Here is a 21457-nt window from a genome sequence, read left to right on the forward strand (position 1 = left end):
TTCATTACGCAGATGGCCCGGAGAAGTACAGTTCACGGTTCTCTTTTCACCTTCCTGCCTTTCTTTGATTTGACTTTGCACTACAGTAAGATTGTTATATAACTCCTGTGCTTAATGGGATGTTCTTAATCTCAAGGGCATTGTTTTTTTTTACATTCCACTTAAGCTCTTGCTTCCCGTGTAACCAAATAGGAGAATGTTTCCATCAGCTAGTAACGTCACATCCTTAGTGTGACTTTGCTGGTTGCAGGTGGGCCGCTTAAGTTGGGAACATGCAGGCTTCTCTACTGGCTGAAAGTTCTGTTTTTATTGTTTTTATTTCCCATCAATATTCCTCTGATGTAACATCACAATTTGTGCTGAGCTGTTGTATTTTGTTAAAATATCTCTTGTGTCCTGCTGTAAATAACAGCTCTGTTTTTAGCGCTTTTTTCTTCAAAAGAAATTGGGGTGTGTTTTTTTTTTTTCACTCTGTGTACGCACAATCTCCTGAACCATTTAACCTGCAACAACCAAATTTTCAAGACTCAGTAGGTATTTGTACATGAAAGCTAGAAACTGAAAGAATCTTTTCCTCTAAAACGTATGGACCTAGCCCAAAAATTTAAAAATGACTTTTTCTCCCCAAATTTGAGAAAAAAATGAAAATTAAAGTTTTAGAAAAGAAAGTACCCATATGAATTGCTGTGCATTTCTTTTCTTATTTGTTGTTCTGCTTGTCCTTTCTTCCAGAATATGGAACCAGATCAGATGGCGGGTGCGAGAGATTTGGTAAGTGCTTTATCCTCCATATCTTGCCAACATTGTGGGAATGTCTGAAATGATAGAGCCTTACATATTTTAAATAGTTGTGGTTGACGGACAAAATTGCAGGAAATATATATAGTGTATATATATATATATATATATAGTATATAACCAGTGTACATATCTATTGTTCCTCGAATCCCTGTACATACCTTATCCTCATGTGTCTGTTTTCACCCTCCCCCCTCCCCCTCCATTGTCTCGACTACTCCTTTCCCTCCCTCCCCAAGTTATTTAGTTACTTGCTCTGCTACGACGTTTATGTTACATACTGTTACTTGTAAAGGCCTTGCCTATATATCTTTTGGTTGTAAGTTACTTGTAAACCGGCACGATGTGCAAACGGTTGTCGGTATATAAAATTAAATAAATAAATAAATAAACAAATAAAATAGGACTTTTCCGCATTTTTAAGTATGGTCTTACTAATCCCTCAGTCTTATTAGAGGCTCTCACACACCTTTCTGTGATGTTGCTAGCCCTTGCAGATTCAACACTTTTTGTTGTCTTGCATGTTTTAAATTTTAAAATGTATTTGAAGTTTAGCATCACTCTAGATTCCTCTGTTTAACACTAAGGGTCAAATATATGAAAGGCTTCTTTTCAATTTTACATTTTCAAGATACATCCATAATAAATCAGGTTTCAAATATCTATTTTCAGAATATTTATGTGCTTATTGCAAAAGTAACTTGAAAAGTTAAGGCCTAAGGGTGGTTATGTGAAAGGGCCAACATAATGTTAAAGCTTTGACACTAAAGTCAATTGACAGCGGTGCTGTCCCGAATGTGAGCCCCTGGGCAGTGGCGTGGTTGATTCAGCCTAGCAGGCAAACCTATTAGGCCCACGCTGACGGCTGGTGGACCCCTGGTACAAGGGTTGGATCAAGGGCTTCACCTCTACTAGCCCCGTTCCTTGCAGGTTGAGCCCTTGGGTTCCTGGAGCTGGCAAGGCTTAGGAGACAGTTCTGTAAAGGGCGGTTAAACAAATTCAAGTCTCAGACAGAGGTCAGGGTAGGGAGCAAGCAAAAGATATCCAGGTCCAAGCCAAGGTCGGGAAGCAGGCAGGTTGAGGTCCAAGCTTTGGGGTCAGGGTAGTTGGCAAGCAAATGGTATCTGGGTTCATGCCAAGTCTGGAGCAGGCAGGACAAGGTCCAAGGTCAGGGGTAGGTGGCTGTCCAGAAGAGTAGACAATGTCCATAGCCAGGGTATCCCACAGAGACAGTAAACACCACACACCCACGCAAGGCAGGAGGACCTGTTGCTGATGCATCTGCTTGTTGTAGCACCGGGGTTTAAACCCCAGAATTGATTGTCATCAGTGTGCATGGGCTGACAGGTTTCCTGCCGCAAGGCCTTTTAAGAAGCCACTGCACTGCTCATGCCTAAGAGGCCCTACGGACATGGCAGGTTGGCGTTATGAGGAGCTGGGGGGTAAGTGCGGCCCAACATTTTCCATGTCGGGAAAAGGTGCAGTATTCAAAAGTTGTACTTAAGACTTTCAGATGCTGCACCTTTTCTTGACATGGCACAAGTGTCAGTTGGCTTCAGTGTTTATCAGGCATATGCTGTTTATGGGCATCAAAAGAGTGAGGGCGAGAAGGGTTTTGATGCTATCGTATAATAGCTGCTTGCCTTTCCATGGTCCATGTACACCATCAACATGAAGGATGCCTCATGCGTAGCCTTAAGGATCACTAGCCTGATAATAATAAATTGGATCTGTGTAGCAACTTTTATCCAAATGGAATTCCAATGTACTTCACAATTTTGTCACTTTGAAATGTATATATATATATAATAAAGAAGAAAAAAGGTTTGCTTTAAGGCCAGCCTCAGTCTCTATGTTTGACTGACCACTGTGGCAGGTATTCTTAAAAAAAAAAAATAATAATAAAAAAAAAAATCTGCCATGTCCAGGTCATTTTATTGTTTTTTAAACAATCTGCCAGTATTATTAACAGCTTAGTCGTTTCTCCCTCATCTTATTAAGCAGCTGTCATGCCGGCTGCAAGCCAAGCTGCATAAATAACCATCTATCCTAGATTGTGATTGAATGCACACTGCTCAAGTAAAGGGGTTTGGAATCCTTTTTGAATAAAATGAATCTTGATAGCAAATGTTATTCTAAACTTGTATTACAGGTCACAGAACTGACATCTGAAAAGCTCATATACAAAATAACTTGATGATAATTAGATTCATTATATAGAAAGGTAACACATCTTGTAAAGAAATGCTATAGAGAAGACCGCAGTCAGTCAGATCAAATATAGCCTTTTGATCATATCCATAACAGTAAATTCTAGTTATCAGAACTTTGTAGCCTTAGTTAACAAAAACTCTCTCTCTCTCCCTCTATATATATATATGATCAGGTGATATTTTTTATTGGACTATCTACATTTCCTGACTAGCTTTCGAGAGCTAATATTCTCTTCTTCAGGTGACAATTCAAATTAGAAAAAGGTGATATTACCAGGAAATATAAAGAAGTGTGGCTATCATAAGTGAATCATAAAAGTCATTTACTGATAAAGGAAGGGATGGCGAGAAGAGGTGAGGGGAGTGATCAGCAGGTGACAGGCAGTATAAATTTATAGTGCATAATGTGATTGTTTATTAAATCTTTTTTATGTCAGTTCCAAAGGGACTGACCATTTTATACTTCAAAATTCTTGCATTCTTGGATTGTTTTAAATTTTCCTTGGATTATCCTGATCATAAGGTAATTGATACAGTGATTTGGTTCCAAAAAGTGCTCCCCCATGGAGGTGTAGATCTGATCTTCCTTGTGGTGTTTGATCTGGAGTCAATGTGCATTGGGTCTTGCCTTTAATGTCTGACCTCTCTGACCATGCTTTACATTTTCTACATTGAATAATATATACTGCATTCGAGGAAGAACATGAGTAGGATCCTCTTATGTTGAATGTTTTTCCCATGTGGGTGATTAATGGAGTTCTTTGATATGTGTTGCCATAGTTTGCAGAGTGCTACCTTACAAAGGTTTGTACCATTTTCTTCTTTCCGAGCTTCTGTTAGAAGCTTGCTTATTATTCATTTTTGCTTTAGTTTAGGTGGCTGCCAGTAGAGCAGGGAATATTTCATTCAGTGCTTTGTCCTGCAGGAGTAGTGGCTGTATGTCATTTCTGATTTTCTTAGTTTTTCCAGCTCAGAGTTGTATGTAACTAAAAGGGGTACTGGCTCTATGAGTTTCATTTCTTTGTATTACAGAAGATTTGTCCTGGATGTTTAAAATGAACAAGCAAACTTTTTTTGTGATGATTTTGGGATTCGAACTTTTGTTTGAAAAATTCTGTAGTTTATCTTGAAGAAATTGCAGAATTGTGGCTGACTATGCTTCGGCAACCATATTTTCTGCCTTCAACACATTTCAAAGATTCTCCATATTCTGATGAAAGCCAAGGAGATGGACTACATCCTTGCCTTAAGCAAAGTCACTATTGCCTGCTCTGAATATCCTTGTTTACGCAATCTCATCATCATAGCAGCTAAGCCATAAGATAGAATATGCAGGATCCTCCATGATCATTGGACCTTGGTGCAGTTACCCTGTGTTCTGGGTGAACCTGAGTGGTTTTCCTTTCTTGAGCCTGACCAGGTCTGCATACCATGGTGGTCTTGCCCTATCTGGAGCTACTAAAATGACTCTTCCAGGATGACCTTCAATCCACTGAAGTATTCTCCCTACCATTGGCCATGGTAGAAATATTTAGGAGACAGTTCATTGGCCATATTTGTGTCAATGCGTATAAGTTCCTGGACCTTCCTTTGATTGAAGAATTCATTTGCTTTGGTGTTCTTGCGAGTCGTCAATAGGTCACACTGGGGATGGTCCCATCTGGGTGTAGCATCTGCCGACTCAAAAAGTTTGCCTTCATATTGTCTCTTCCTGCTGTGTACACCATTGAGAGGTTCTGTAGTTGTGTTTCCACCAATACCATTGTCACCTCCACCTCTTTTGCTTCCTGAGGACTCCTAGCACCTACCTGTCTCTTCACATAGAATACAACCGTAGTATTGTCAGAGAATATAGTGAGTGCCTTCCCTTTTATCTTTGGGAGATGTCTTATTTATTCTCTTTTGTCTCTAGGCGGTATAGCAACTACTCCGCCTCCATGCGTCCATAGCTCCTGTGCTACCTAACCCGCGCAATGCACCCTCCATCCTGTTCTGCTTGCATCTCTCATCATTGTGATCCAGTCCGGAGGTTCCAAACTCCATATTGGCTTTGTCTAACCATTACTCCTTGCCTCTTGTATGATGGGAAGGGTTTCTCCAGTTCTTGACTCTAATGTGATCATCTCGACAGGAGGGCCTTCCTATAAGAGGCACGCATGAGCCCTGGCCCATGCTACCACCTCTACAGCTGACACCATATATCCCAGCATATGCAGTTATGACCAGGCTTGTGGAGCCTTTGAGGCCAGTATTCTTATTTATACCACATTTAAAACTAATCGGAGAAAGTTCTTTTTTACTCAACGCACAATTTGTTGCCAGAGGATGTGGTTAATGCAGTTAGTATAGCTGTGTTTAAAAAAGGATTGGATAAGTTCTTGGAGGAGAAGTCCATTACCTGCTATTAAGTTCACTTAGAGAATAGCCACTGCCATTAGCAATGGTAACATGGAATAGACTTAGTTTTTGGGTACTTGCCAGGTTCTTATGGCCTGGATTGGCCACTGTTGGAAACAGGATGCTGGGCTTGATGGACCCTTGGTCTGACCCAGTATGGCATTTTCTTATATTCTTATGTTCTTATACCAGCACTTTGTTAGTCCTTTTGGATGTCAAAAACACTGTCTATCCTTGTATCGCATCATGCATCTAGGTATACAAAATATTTGGAACACTGTAGCTGGATTTTGGCCATGTTTACCATCAAACCTAGTCCTTCCAGAACCTATGTAACTTTCAGTTGCTTGACAGTCTTCCTGGAAAGCCTTAACCCTGATCAGCTAGTCATCTAGGTAAGGGAGCATCTGAATACCTTCCCTGTGGAGAAAGACTGCCTTTACCACCATCACCTTTGTGAAGGTTTGCAGTGCCATTGCTAGCCCAAACAATAGAGCCTTGAACCGATAATGCTTTTTTAATACCATGAGATAGGTGCATTATACAAAAACATTTTCTACATTAAAAATTACAAGATATTTTTCAAAGGATATTTTTTGATCAATGATTAAGTGTATAGCAATTGTGAATTCACTCATTGCTCTGTACTGAGGTCTTTTTTTTCCTCCTTTTAACTAGGTGAATTTGATAATCCATTTTGTGAGAAATTTTCCACTTTGATCTACTGTTTTCTCACTCACATTTTATATTTAGTATTGTTAATTCCCTGGCTGGCTGTTTTATGGCTGCTACTATAAAAGGTCATCTTTAGGACTCCCTTCGGTTGCTTCTTCATTAACCTCAAGGATTGTATAGCACTTGAAATAAGGGCTCCTGGTTCCTCCTTCCTGAACAACCAAACAGCTGGATCCTCTCCCACTGAAGAGGTCAGCTCCCCTTCCTCCTCCTCCTTCCAGGAATCACACTGCATGGTCTCTTCCTCTACTTGATTGGACAGAGAAGGCAGTGCCCCAGCTGCGAGGGTCCCCTGTCCCACCTCCAGCTTGAGCTTCATCAACAGTGGGTCCTGGTCTTTATCTGACCATTTATGGGAGAAATCCCCTAACATTTCTGCTGAATGTTTCCCTTTACCTGCTTTCATCTCAGATATTCTTTGTCAATAACTAGCACAAATTGTGCTTAGAAGCCTTGCCTCCTAACCTTTGCAGGCATCTGGGTCTCCTGCTCCTCCTCTGGATCAGTGTGCGAAACCTCTGATGTCACAGAGGAGTGCTGGGACCATGGTGCAGCTATGTTCTCTGAAGCTAACAACACCGAGAATATAGCTGCTGTGTTCACATATGGCTCTGACATTACCACCTGATCGACCTCCTCCATAACTGCCAACCTCCTTTCTGGTTCTCCCTGTGGCTCTATGCTGTGGCAGGTCCTATAAAAGGAACCGGTGAGGATTGGCTGCCATCGTGCACCATATTGGCCACACATCCTGCCACTTTCCATATGTGCATCGAACCGGTGTGTGTGTGTGTGTGTGGGGGGGGGGGGGCAGGGGTTGGTGTGTGTCATGGGAAGAGCAATTGCATTGACCAAGTCCACACTGCATGTTTGGAGGCACCTGCTGCAACTGTTTCCTTTTACATTTTTTCCTTTGTTTTTTTTTTAATTTATCAAGATTATAGTGGCCTTCTACAAGCAGTCCTCTCTGAATGGAGGTCTTGGGCTCCGGAGCAACATTATTCCCCTCAGGGAAGGAAGATTAGCCTAGAGAGATTGTCATCTTAAATTCCCCTGACCTTTGAAAGGCTGTTGTCCCAGGAGCCCCTTTTCATCACCTGCTGGACCAGATTGGACTCCGACCATCTGCTGGAGGTAGAGAGCTACTGTACCAGACTATATAGGAAAGAATGACATCAGTGCAAAGAGTTGCTCTCTAACTCCATCTGCTGGTAGGGGGTACAAATCCTACTTGTCTGGACTGGTCTGACTGGACAATGAGGGAACCACATCTTTTTTTTTTTATTTATTAACTTATTTCTGTAGACTAAGATGGCAGCCAAACGACATTATCTGTTTGTAATTTTAAGTTGCCATGTATTCAGGAAGGAACTTTACTAGCCAATATATCAAGAGCCTACATTTGCCATATATCATTTTTGTTATCTGAAGTAGTCAATATAATTTGATTTCAAAATATGTGAAGAGCTGCAGGGCAGACTGAAATGATCTGCCATCATATTAAAAGTTTGCATGTCTTTGAAAGTTTAAACAAATGCTTCTGACGTGTATAACTTAAGTGTGCTACAGTGAGGTTGTTGGAGGCAGCATTCAGAGCCACTGCGGGGAAGGTCTTTCAGCCATGATTCAACAGTAACACCACCAGGCCAAACTTAGGATGCACGCAGAACAAATTCCAGCAGGAGATGCAGCCTGTATCCCCTGAACCCAATATTGTTGCTGCAGTGACTGGGATACAAGGGAGGTGGAATAAAAATGGCCTGTGACAGAGCATGTTCCCAAGAGCCCCAAAACACCTTATGGACCAGCTCCAGGTATTTGGCCCGGTCCACCTTAAAGCTGTGTGTAGCAAGGGATTTTGGTCTCAGGGAGGATCCCATATTTAGGAATAAGAGTGTAGGCCGAGGAGGAGGAAGGCAGGTCCCAGGACTCCAGGAAAAGATGGCTCCTGTAAGACTGCTGACCTGATTGTGACTACATGAGATCAGAGGGACTGGGTAGCCCCTGACAATAGCTGGCCCTGAGACTGGGTCTGGGGAATTGTGAAGTTACCTATGTGAGCATGCTGGGTTAGGCAGCTCTTTGAAATATAGCTTGCCTGTTTTGTTTGACTAATGGTGAAATGCTGAATGTTTTATCACTGTAAATAATAACACTTAAAGGAGCAAGCCTTAACTGCTCATGCTTGTGCCATTCCCCCCCCAGGTAGTTGAAAATCTATTGGAGTTTGTTTCAATAGAACTGGAAGCACAAAGGATCAGAAGAAATCTGGGTCAAAAAAGCAGAGCTTTGGTGGAAGGTTCTAGCAGTTGCAGGGGTGCTGGAGAAGGACTGGATCATAATAAAGAGAATGTTTGTATAGAAGTTAGGACCAAATCATACAAATATTGAGTTTAGACTTTTAGAACAGATGAGTCTTTTAGTGACCCAGCAGGTTAGAATAGTAGTCTCCTAATCCTAACAAGTGGAAAAATATTGATGGAGACAGGTTGTGACATTTTTACATAGATAAATAATCAAACATGTGGCTATGCTTAAAACGCCAGCTTTCACAAAGTTTTGATTCCCTGCTAGATGAAAATCACATGCTAGAATTTTTGTTCCTTTGAACGTACTTGCTGTAAAAACACACTTTTTTTTGTGTGTGTGTGTTTAGTAGAAGCATTAAATTGAATGCAAAACCATTTTTGAAGCTGGGATGTGTTTATGCTGTGAGACTGAAGCAGTTTTACTTGTGCTTAACACTGAAAGGTTTTGAACGAATTGCTAACAGCAAGAGTTCCAAATAGCTGAAACAGTACTTCATCAAATTACTGTCTTGTTGTCCTAAATGGGATGTGTTTCATATGCAAATAATTATCTGTAGAAATCAGTATTAAAATGTTAATGCAAACTGTATTTTCTATAAAATCTTGAAAAACAAAACTGAATTTTGGGACTTGCTATTAAACATCTGCTGTTGAAATGCAAAGTACAATGTTTGCCAGATGTGACTTATTAACTTAGTTAATGAAAATAATAAGCTTAAGTGCATTATGTGCAAATACAGTTCATTACAGTCTTGCTAGCATGTGGGGAATATTAAAATACTTAACCTACAAAGATTTGGTGAGGTATAATAATCTACTATATTTCAATAAAAACATTTTCTCCTTCAAAATAGAAAGAGATGTGGGCATAAATAGTGTATACAGGGCAAAAATAATTGCACTGAATCCAGTGGCGTAGCCACGGGTGGGCCTGGGTGGGCAGCTGCCCACCCAATTTGGACCCAGGCCCACCCAACTGGAACCAGAAGTGGAGCACTGAACCTGCAAGGCCGTCACGGGATCCAGGGGCGGATTGGCCTGTCGAGGGATCGGGCTTCCCCGGTGGGCCAGTCTAGTTGATCACGTGGCCTCCTCTGCTCCTGCTCACATTGAGAGTGCTGCGTGGCTATGACGAGCCCTGCAGCACAAGGTGTCGCTGCCAGTCGCTGCCGGAGACCAGGCCAGCAGGGGCCGAAGAAATGAAGACTGGAGCTGCCAGTCGCTGTCGGAGACCAGGCCGATGGGGGCCGAAGAAAAAAAGACTGGCACTGCTAGCTGCCGCCGGAGACGAGCTGTTCAGCTGGAGGCCTTTGTGTGTATATGTATTTGAGTTCGGAAGGGTGCTTCTGTGAGGGTGTATGTGGTGTGTATGTGAGAAAGGAATGGAGCTTCTGTGTGTGAGGCAGGGAAGGTGCTTATGTGAGAGTGTAATGTGTATGTGAGACAGGGAGGGTGCTTCTGTATGTGTGGTGTATATGTGAGTCAGGGAGGGTACCTGTGTGTGTCAATGTGTGTGCGAGAGAGAGATGGAGCATGTTTTTGGCTGGCTTGTGGCTGTGAGAGAGAGGGCGTGTGTGTGATTGAGAGCTTGTGTGTAAGTGAAATAGAGAGAGCATGTGTGTGATTGAAAGCGTGTGGGTAAGTAAGTAAGAGAGAGCGAGAGCATTGTGAGATTGAAAGAGACTGATCAGGGAGATGACTGGTATGTGTGTGTACTTGTGTGTGAGAGAGGGAGAGACTGGTTGGGGAGATGATTGGTGTGTGAGAGACAGAAACTTGTCCTGAGGGTATGACTGGTGTGTGTGTGAGAGAGAGAAGAGACTGGTTGTGGCCCTAAGGAAGAGGACCGTGAGGACACCTTCAGCAGCTACTGCTGCTTCCGGTGTGGCTTGCAAGAGAAAGGAGTAGGAGAACTGCTGGAAAGGGTAAGTAAAGGTGGCTTTTTAAGTTCATTTTTCTTGATTGACTACCATTTTAATTATTGGGTAGTATGTGATGTGTCTGCTGTATGAAATATTTTATTGGTGTTTGGTAAAGTTTTCAAAATTTGCACGAGTCCTTTATTATTGGATATTCTATTCATCAGCTGTTTTGAAATTATTTTATTAGTATGATTTTACTATTATGATTAATGATTTATATATCTTGATTTTATTGATTGTTTCATGAGGAATGGTGAAAACTTGGTTTTCCATTGTTGCACTGTATAGAGTCTGGCATGAATCGTTTTACAGTTCAGTTTTTGTCTGCACATTTCTGTTTATACTTTGTGGCTTTATTCTGTTTTTGGTGAGGGTTTGTGTTTTACATACAAAGACTGAGATGAAGCATTCTTTTAACATGTGGTTTCTCTGTAGAGATCTGTAGTAGCTTGGCCTGGTCTGTTTTCCTGATAAGGAGGTGTATTGATATTTTAGATTCTGGTGTAATATTTGTGGTATTCTTTTTCATAGGTAGGGTTGTTATTCTTTGAGTGTTGACAGATTGTACTGTGTTGATACGGGAGGACCATGCTGAAATATATCACAATAGGTATGATGCCATATGAATTCCAACATGCAAAGTTTTCTTGTTGGCATCACAACAGTGCATGAAATTATCACAATAACGTATATATTAATTTTACCTCAGAATGTCACTTTTCATGTAAAATATGTTATAAATGCATAATTTAAAATTGTGTATGGGGAGGTGGGGGGAGAGCACCAGGCTGTAAGATTTGCCTAGGGTGCCTAATACCCTTGCACTGGCCCTGGGCATAGCAGCAACGCTCCCCCCCCCCTCCAAAGTACCCCTGCAGGAAGTTTTTAATGCTGGTAAGTGCTTGAAATAATTGAGGTAAAATGTTTAAAACTTTCACGCATGATGCATAATGGCTGTTGCAAATCACTTAGAAAGCCATTCTAGGGTGCAGTATATGGCATTATTTATCAATTAGAAAACAGCTAGTAGGTCTCAGACCTGCATGTCTACAGCCCAACCATGTTAACCTTGTGCCCACCCAAAAAATCAATTCTGGCTACGCCACTGACTGAATCATTTCACTTCAATCCTGTTTGATGCTAAATGTTTTTGTTCGTCAGGCCATGCATTTGAGTCCAGGAAGAATGGGAAGATGACTGCAGCTAATGTGGTGACAACTGCCGGTCATACAGCAGCAGTGAGGGTTAGTCCTGAGAGTCTTCCCTAGGGTTCTCAGAGCTAGCGGGGATTCCTGAGTAACCTGGACATGGAGGCAGAAAGGGGTTTGAGTAAAGATGCAAAAAAGATGTATCATTGCTCAAGAGAAATAATGAATATGAACTAGGAGGCATGGTTATAACACAACTGCTTGTGTGGTAAGTCATCTTTGCAGTCCTAGAGAACTAATGCCTTCCCAAGTAAACTCCTCATAGAAATTGACAGTAGGGTTGGCAACTGGCTTCAGAGATTAAGGACAGGCTGATCCGGTCCTGGTTTCACCCTATGCATGCAGAAACTTGTAGCCTTGCTTTTCTAAGGGATACAATAGGAAATCAGAACTACAGTTCCCAGCATACAGTGGTGTAAATCCAAGACTGGATCAACCTGTCTTGAAAAATCTGGAGCCAGTTAGCAACCCTAATTGGCACAAATGTCAAAATCCTCTCTAGAAGATCTGTAGACATGAAATATCAAAATTATTACTGTCTAGGATTATAGACTAGGATTACAGTACAAGTAAAAAAAACAAACAAAAAACCAAAAACCTGCCTCTTGGTAAAGTGCTCTCCCCTACCTGCTGTTACGACACTGTTGGAAATCATTTCAAGAGCATGCTAAGGTGAGAGGGAATTCTGGAGGGTACAAGCAAATCTAATAAATATTTTCTAATTTATAAGACAGTAATGTCTGAACAAAATATGTTTGGAGGTGGGCTACTGAGCTGCTCCTTTAAGCAAAGGTTTGTCTTTGCTTAAAGTCTCCCTACAATTTTGTTTTCAATGCACTTCAAGTACACTTGAAAATGGAAAAAAATCATGTGTCTCTAAAGTGTCATTTATTCAGCACTGGCATGGTGGGTTGATTGATTCTGAATTTTAAGCCAAAAGTTACCTCTGAATTTTCTCATTCATTGAATTTTTATTAGAAATTACATACTTGAGTAGCTTCATTCAGCACAAGTCATTTCTGATGACCTTTATTTCACTAAAGTGTTCTGAAAGGAACCTTGTAGATTATTGATAATTGTTTTGGACATGGTGTGTGGAAAAGGAAATTGTAGGGGAGTGGAATTCTGTTGTTGTTTAGTCATCACAATACAATATATTTACTTCTGGGATTTATTGTCCTTTTTCAAAGTTTGTGGAAAAGAAATCCTGTTCCATATGCAGGATAATCATAAAAGAAGCATTGAGCGGCTTTGTCTGCCAATTTTCAGCATTGAAATGAATGTAATTGTCACTGTTAAATGGATTCTCTTTGAAATGTACAAGTTGACAAAATATTGAAGAAACTTGTAGTTTTGAGACAATTTAGTGTTAGAACTGTGTGGGCTATTCCGACTAGATTCATGGTGAGAGTAATTTTCAGGGGGGAGATGGTAGCTTGCAGCCCCGTGGTCCATTGTACCCACAGGGCTCTGCAAATGGATTTTTTTTTTTTAAATGGAAAGAATTTCTATTTAAAATTTCGCCAGCCAGCCAGTGGCCGACAGGAAGCTTATCGCTGCACACTTTGCAGGTGTGCAATATACACGGGGGGAAATGCATGAGGAAGAAGATGCTGGAATTTAAAAATGAAATCCCCACACGTCTGCCTGTTAGCTCTCCCCTGACTACAGCGCCACCCTTTCCTTTGCATGCTGGTAGACAGGGTGAATACTTTTTCCTGCTAGAGGGCCTGGGGTCATTTTCAAAGGGTTTTTTCATGCACGTAAATGTGCTGCCCACGGGAATCCCTTTAAAGTTTGCCCCCACTAGTCATGGTATTTTCTGCTTAGTTTTTCTTTAAATGGAAATTCACTTAATACGCATATTGCTGTTATATTGTAGAGGTTGCCAGTCACTTTGAAGATTGATTCCTAGATGTGTGCGTGGATCATAATATTAACATATCCGCAATCATAAATATCAAAACATTTCCTGCAGTATGTATCCATGGGCATGGTGAATATTACTGTTTTGGTTTTCCATTAGTTATTCCCATTGTATGTCCCCTTGGGTGTGTCACAGTTAGGTGATTAAAAAAATATACTTAAAATAAATATGTAGTGATCTATGAACATTTTTCTCTTAAAAGAGCTAATAGAGAAATTTTGTATTAGAAAGCAAAACTGAATACATTCCCCCTTAGACATTAGAAAGATATTAGGAGGCAGATATTGTTATAAAGTTGTTAGATTAGAGCTATGACTTCTGGAGTCGCAAGGTTCAATCTCCCTACCTCCATTTACCATATATAACATATCGTAACATAACATATATAAGAAATGCCATACTGGGTCAGACCAAGGGTCCATCAAGTCCAGTATCCTGTTTCCAACAGTGGCCAATCCAAGTCACAAGTACCTGGCAAGTACCCAAACATTAGATAGATGTGGTTTCAGCAGTTAGTCTTAAACCCAGTAACACTAACTGCTTGAAACCACATCCTCTGGCAATGAATTCCAGAGTTTAACTATGCGCTGATTGAAAAAGAATTTTCTTCAATTTGTTTTAAATGAGCTACTTGCTAACTTCATGGAGTGAGAGAATAAATCACCAATTTACATTAACTTCAAGTCCTTTCATGATTTTGTAGACTTCTATCATATCCCCCCTTAGTCGTCTCTTCTCCAAACTGATCAGCCCTAACTTCTTTAGCCTTTCCTCATGGGGCAGCCGTTCCATGCCCCATATATGAACATAAGTTGCCATACTGGGTCAGACCAAGGGTCCATCAAGCCCAGCATCCTGTTTCCAACAGTAGCCAATCCAAGATATAAGTAACTGACAGATATCCAAACATTAAATAAATCCCATGCTATTAATACTGGAAATAAGTAGTGGCTATTTCCTAATTCAACATGATTAATAGCAGTTTATGGACTTCTCCAGGAACTTGTCCAAAACATTTTTTTTAAACCAGAAATAACAACTATGTTTACCACATCCTCTAGCATTGAATTCCAGAGCTTAATTGTGCGTTGAGTAACAAAGAATTTTCTCCGATTTACTTTAAATGTGCTACTTTCTAAATTCATGGAGTGTCCCTTAGTCCTTGTATTATCTGGAAGAGTAAATAACAGATTCAAATTTACCCGTTCTAGTCCTCTCATGGTTTTGCAGATCTTCATCATAGCTTCCCTCAGCCATCTCTTCTCCAAGCTGTACACCCCTAACCTCTTTAGCCTTTCCTCATAGGGGAGCCATTCCACCCCCTTTATCATTTTGGTCACCTTTCTCTGTACCTTTTCTAATGCAACTATATCTATTTTGAGATGTGATGACCAGATTCACACAGAGTACTCAAGGTGCAGTCTCACCATGGAGCGATACAGAGGCATTGTGACATCTCTGTTTTATTCACCATTCCTTTCCTAATAATTCCTAACATTGTTTGCTTTTTTGACAGCTGTAGCACACTGAGCCAGCAATTTTAATGCATTGTTCACTATGACACCTAGATCTTTTTCCTGGGTGGTAACATATGGAACCCAACTTCGTATAACTATAGTGTGGGTTATTTTTCTCTGTGCGTCATTTTGCACTTATCCACATTAAATTTTATCTGCATTTGGATGCCCAGTTTTCTAGTCTCGCAAGGTCCTCCTGCAATTTATCACAATCCCCTAGTGATTTCACAACTTTTTATATAACCCTAAACAAATTACTTCTCCTTCCTGTGTTCCTTCTTAAGTTTTAAGCTGTTAGAGATCTATGTTTTATAATGCTGTGCTCCTTGACAAAATTATTCAAATATTATTTTATTTCATGGCATAATAATACCTACTTTTTATATGTTGCTGTTTGTTATGCATGATCATACCAATGTTAGCCTACTTGCCAAATAGCTCTTACAAAGGACATAACATAGATACTACTTAGGCTTAGCGGTTTTATTGTCATTTCTAGATCTGTACAGCTGCTGTTCTGGAGAACCCTAAACTTGCAGTGGTTTTAGTGGAATAAGGCACCAAAATAAGCAAACAGTGGGGCTTTTTTTTTTTTTTCCTTTTTATAGATCATAAACCAGTAGAACTCAACATTTACCGTATTCAACCCCCTCAAATACTATACATGGGCTACAAGCCCACCCCATGTTTTGATTTGCAAATATAATTTAATTATTTTAACCACCTTAATTAACGAATCCTATCCCCTGTCCTCTCTGGCTTCTCTCTCTTTTGGGTGGTGGAGCAGGTGGCTGTTCTGTAATTTGCAGCTTAGGAGGATGACAAGGTGGAGGCTCCGTTCTGATTTATTGGGCAGTCAAGGATGAGTCAGCAAATGGTCCCACTTGTTCCTGACTCTTCACTGTTTCATTGGGTGGGCAAGGAGGTACAGATATTTCATGTCCCTGGCTTCTCTGTCCTTCATTGAAAAAGGAGAAGGCAAACAGCCTTACTCATTCTCAACTACTCTCTGTTTCAGCAAGGAGGGAGAAGCTGACTGTTTCCTGCATTGCTTATACCAGGGTAGTGCTGGCTATCCCAATGGTAACTTTCTTAAAATAAAAAAGAATTACCAGGTTGTGGTAGCAACATCCTCAACCTTCCAACCTAGCTGCAAAGTAGAAGAGGAAGGAATTTCAGAAAGGGTCCAGATTAGCAACCATGGATAGCCTGGCAAAAAATCCCTTCTTGCTTCCTCCAGCTCTAGTGATGTGATTGCGCCGCCTAGGGTGTCGTGTCCACAGATTCAGAACCTCCATCACTGACAAATCAAGTTTTCAGAATATAAGTATTACGTGTCTTTGAAACTAATTTATACACAGTGGGCAAAGTTTGAATGAGAATGGTTGTCTTTGTGTACCTTGTGTTGCGACCGTCGCTGCTCGACGTCTCCACTCCACCCTCCACACCTACTTGGCGACTCCCTCTTGCTCAAGTGGAAGGTTGGCTGCTGCGGCGTCATTCTGCCGTCTTTCTCCGGCGTCTCCGGAGCGACTCGATGCTGCAATCTGCCATGTTTCACAAGGGCCTAAGGGCGTGCGTGTGGCGCGGCCCCGACTGATGTACCAGCAACGGCGCGAACCTCAGTGGCATCCCCCTGAGATGACGTCAGCAGTACCGGATATATAAGGTCTTAGAAATCGCTAACGAATCGAGTTAACAAGGGTTACTCTACCTAAGCTACTCTGCCTCCTCGGACTTACCAGGGGTAACTGTTTCTCGGGGGCCTCACTCTCTCTTTGTTTTTCAGGTCACAGTCTGGAACCGGTACTCGCTCCTCGAGGGCCCATGTTCCCAGACTGGTTGCTGAATACTTACTCTGCCTGGAAGTCATCGCTGCCTACTACACCATTGAGTTACCATCTCTCTCTCAGAGCTTTCCCTGGAACCAGGTACTCGCTCCTCGAGGGCCTAACTCATTCCAACACCTGGACTACTTCTAGAGACTATTGTGTGAGTGTTACCATCAAGGTTCTGTTCCTGAACTCTGCATACTCTGCCAACTCACTATATTCAGTTTCTCTACAGCTCAGTTATCCAGGATCGCTGTTCCAATACCCGAGGGACTACAGCCCTGTCGGGCACTTCCAGCTCACTACTGCCACCTCTGGTGGTTCAATATACTATTTAATAAAAGAACTAGTGTGTGTCTGTCTCCATACTCTGAGCCTGACCGGTGGTCCCTCTCCCTGGGGGCGTGGTCATCTGCCACCGGCCCAAGGATCCACCCACAACTACCTCAAACACCAACAGATTGCTAACTCCATGGATCCGGCACAACTCAGTGCTTTGCAGGCCATACTAGGCCTGTCCCAGCGCATTGTGGAGCAGCAAGACGCCTTGGAGAAACTTACTTCGGCATTACATCAGCTACACACACAGAAGATTCAAGGCACACCTCCCAACCAAGAAGGTCAGTTACAGGAGGTAACTTTATTATTATTTTTTTTTATTACTTTATTTATCATTTTCATTACAATCTTAACAAAAAGAAATAAACTGTATTTTAACATAAGTGAAAAATTAATATCATTAATTACAGAAATAAAAATAAAAAATAAAACAATCGTATATTTAGTATATAATACTTCAATACCATTCACAACTATTATAGGAAACCTTCATTTATTTCCATATTATGAATTCTAAATATTCTTAAGATTGTCAAATAATTACTTATATTTGAAATAGGCCTTAATGTAGAGAAAAAAAGGGGAGGCTGAATTTAAAGGACTTGGAAATCTTGGAGATTCAATAAGAAAAATAAAACAAATGCAAAAAACTCCAATAATTTCATGGACCAATTATCTATACTTCATGCCCATCTTGCCGTGCACATATCTAAGTAACAATTGTAGGAGAGGATTCTGCTATAGGTGTTTCTAATGCAGTTATATTAATTTGCTGTGCATCAATAAACTGTTGTAGTTGATTAACTTGATGAAATACATATACTTGCTCTCCTTTCTTTAACTCACATCTGCATGGAAAACGCAATAGAAATACAAATCCCAATGAGACAATTTGTTGACGTAGAGCAAGAAATTCCTTACGTCTGCTTCTAGTTATTGGTGCCAAATCAGGGTATAATTTTACCACCTGGCCATGAAAGCTAGTTGGACATTTTTTAAAGTATTGTTTCATAACCTTACATCTTGAGCAGTGACAAAAGATACAATTAATGTATTTCTATGTACGACATCTAACGTAGAGTCTTCCAAGAAATTGGTCAAATTTACTGGAACCTGTGTCCTTTGAGTAAGAAAGTAACAGGTATTAATTTGAGGAATTTCTTCCTCAATGTAGGATAATTTTTCTATGAAAAATCTTTTCAAAGATATATAAGGTAATTCTCCCAATACCTGTGGAAAGTTGGTTATTCTTACGTTTAGATGCCGCATCCTATTTTCTAACATTTCCAACCGTCTAACACTGGCCATTTGGTCTTTGATCAAACAAACATTAACCTGTTGTAATGATTTCAAATCTTTCTCAGTTTCAGTTAGCCTACGTATTGTCTCATTGTTTTGAGTCTGCACAGTCAGTAGTTTCCCTTGAAACTCTGTTGTTACGTTATCCATTTTCTTCTCCATTCGAGTCATAGCACTGCTTAAACCATTTACAGCTTCTAAAATCCTTTCAAGAGTTACCTGTCCAAGCTCAGATGTAGTCTGCAGCAGGTTTCCACCATTTTGGGACAAGGGTTCCCCCTGATCTGTATCCCTTTCCACCGGGGCTTGCAGAACTTCACCGTTGTCCTCACTGCGTTGGGCTGGGGGTGGGCGGCTGTCTGGGCTGAGGGAGGCTTCTTCCTGGGGGGTACCCGAATCTCCATTTCCTGTACCCCCAACGGAGTCCTCAGCTCCTCGCTCTTCATGTTGGATCAGAAATTTGTTGATTTCCAGCTGGGTAAAGGCAGAGGATGGGGGTGTCGAGGGAAACACCCGAATCTTGCCTTTCCTTTTCGCTGGCATATCAGATCTTATTAGTTTAAATAGTCCTTAAATTTGATGAATCAAATAAACCAAAACTTTCAATAATAAAAAGTCTGACTGATCAGAATGACTGCTCAAACTAATCAAACTAAGTTGAACAAAGTCGCGTGCGCCTCTTGGGCGCGCGCGGCTTGGCGATGCGCCGCGGCAGCGACACGCCGCAGGAGCGGGCCCTCCAAGACGTTTAGTTGGCGCCTCCCTCTGACGTCAGGCTTGGCGGTCGGGGCTGGTGCCGGAGCAGGAAAAACACCAAGGCAGAATCAGGCAGTCGAACAATCAGGTAATCTCACCGACAACCTCCACCCCTTCGCCGCAGGAGTGGGCCTTTCAAGATGCCCAGTTGGCGCCTCCCTCTGACGTCAGGCTCGGCGGTCGGGGCTGGTGCCGGAGCAGGAAAAACACCAAGGCAGAATCAGGCAGTCGAACAATCAGGTAATCTCACCGACAACCTCCCAGGAGGTAACTTTAAACTGCTGTACCTCTGGCAGCTCCTATCCACTTTTCCGGTGAAATTCAGAAAGCCCGGGGCTTCTTAAACCAGTGCTGCATGCACTTTGCCTTACAGCCATCTTTATTTCCAACGGCTCTTTCCAAGACCACCTACATCCTTTCATACCTGGATGGTAAGGCCTTGTTTTGGTCATCTACCTTGTGGGAGCACAATGACCCCATTTTGCAGGACATAGAAGGATTTATGGACTTGTTTAAATCCGTTTTCAACGACCCTGCTCGTACTGCTGTAGCCGGTTCTGCTTTGGTGGAATTGAAGCAAGGCAGCAGATCATTGGCTGAATTTGCCATCGAGTTCAAAACTCTTGTGGCAGAACTTCGCTGGGACCCCAAATGTCTCAAGACACTCTTTTGCAGAGGCCTGGATACCCATTTAAAAGATGAGCTGGCTGCTCGCGAAACAGCTCACTCACTGGATGAATTAGTTGCCTTGGCCACTCAGATTGATCATCGGCTCCGGGACAAGGTGAAGGAACTCCGGCCCAAGGTGTTACCTGGGTTGAAACAGGCTAGTGCCATATCTGCACCTCGGATGGTTCCAGTAATTCCTGCTTTAGATAAAGATGAACCGATGCAACTTGGTCATGGACATTTTACTTCCAAAGAGAGAAGACTTCGGAAGAAGCACGGCCTATGCATGTACTGCTGTCAGCCCAGCCATGATGTCTCTACATGGCCCATTTGTCCAGAAATCGGACAGGGCCTAAGTCCTGCAGTAGGACCATTCTTAGGCCCTACTGCGACTTCTCCCCCGCTTTCTCTTCTCCTTGACCTACGGACCAATCACGGCCCTGGTGGACTCAGGGGCAGGGGGCAACGTCATTCTTAGACGACTAGTGGAATATTTGAGGATCCCCCTCATCAAGTTGAAAAATCCACTACTGTTATCCTCAATTCGTGGATAACCCTTACTTGCCAATACCGTGCCAGTTACGCTCTGCACCGGAGCTCTCCATACGGAATCGCTCTCCTTCTTTGTACTGGAAAAGGCCATGCACCCTATCATCCTGGGGTTACCCTGGTTACAAGTGCACCAACCCCAATTTGACTGGGAATCCTTGGATCTCACTCGCTGGGGCCCCGAAGGTCATGGGAAGTGCCTTAAGGAGATCTCTCCTATCATGTGCATGCCTATGACTCCAATGATGCCAGGGCTGCCGCCCCAATACGCATCCTTCGGGGATGTATTATGTTAATGTATCTGTATCTGTTAATGTATATGTATCTGTTAATTTTGCTGGTTGTAATGTAAACCGAAGTGATAATTAATCTTGTTAATTGAACCTCGGTATATAAAAGCTATAAATAAATAAATAAATAAATGTATTCTCCAAAGAAGCGGCTGATATTCTTCCTCCACATAGGCCCTATGACTGTGCCATAAGACTGAAGCCCAACACTGAGCCACCGAAGGGAGGAGTGTACCCTCTCTCAGCTCTCGAGAATAAAGCAATGTCGGAATACATTGAAGAAAATATCCAGAAGGGCTTTATCCGACCATCAAAATAGCTGGCTGGCGCAGGCTTTTTCTTTGTGGGGAAGAAGGACGGTACCCTACGTCCATGTATCGATTACTGAGGTCTAAACGAAATCACGATCAAAGATCGTTACCCCTTGCCGTAAATCTCGGAGCTGTTAGACAGGCTGCAAGGGGCCAAGATATTTTCTAAGCTTGACCTAAAGGGGGACTACAACCTCATTCGCATTCGGAGCGGCGATGAATGGAAAACAGCCTTCAATACGCGAGACGGACACTTCGAGTATCTTGTAATGCCATTCGGATTGTGCAATGCACCTGCCATTTTCCAAAATATGATGAACGATATCTTGCGGGATCTGCTGTATAAGCACGTTGTGGTCTACCTGGATGACATACTGATCTTCTTC

At 41.9% G+C, this 21457-nt stretch overlaps 1 protein-coding gene across 1 annotated transcript in view; it reads left to right on the forward strand.

Annotated features, from left to right (window-relative positions):
* Positions 1–21457, forward strand: part of PARD3 (par-3 family cell polarity regulator) — a 1467145-nt gene that overhangs the window by 796040 nt on the left and 649648 nt on the right. Inside the window, 1 exon segment of the mRNA XM_029588581.1 lies at positions 733–771. Within this exon segment, the coding sequence (XP_029444441.1) occupies positions 733–771 (39 nt within the window).

This window comes from Rhinatrema bivittatum, chromosome 2, assembly GCF_901001135.1.
Source record: "Rhinatrema bivittatum chromosome 2, aRhiBiv1.1, whole genome shotgun sequence".
NCBI classification, from domain to species: domain Eukaryota; kingdom Metazoa; phylum Chordata; class Amphibia; order Gymnophiona; family Rhinatrematidae; genus Rhinatrema; species Rhinatrema bivittatum.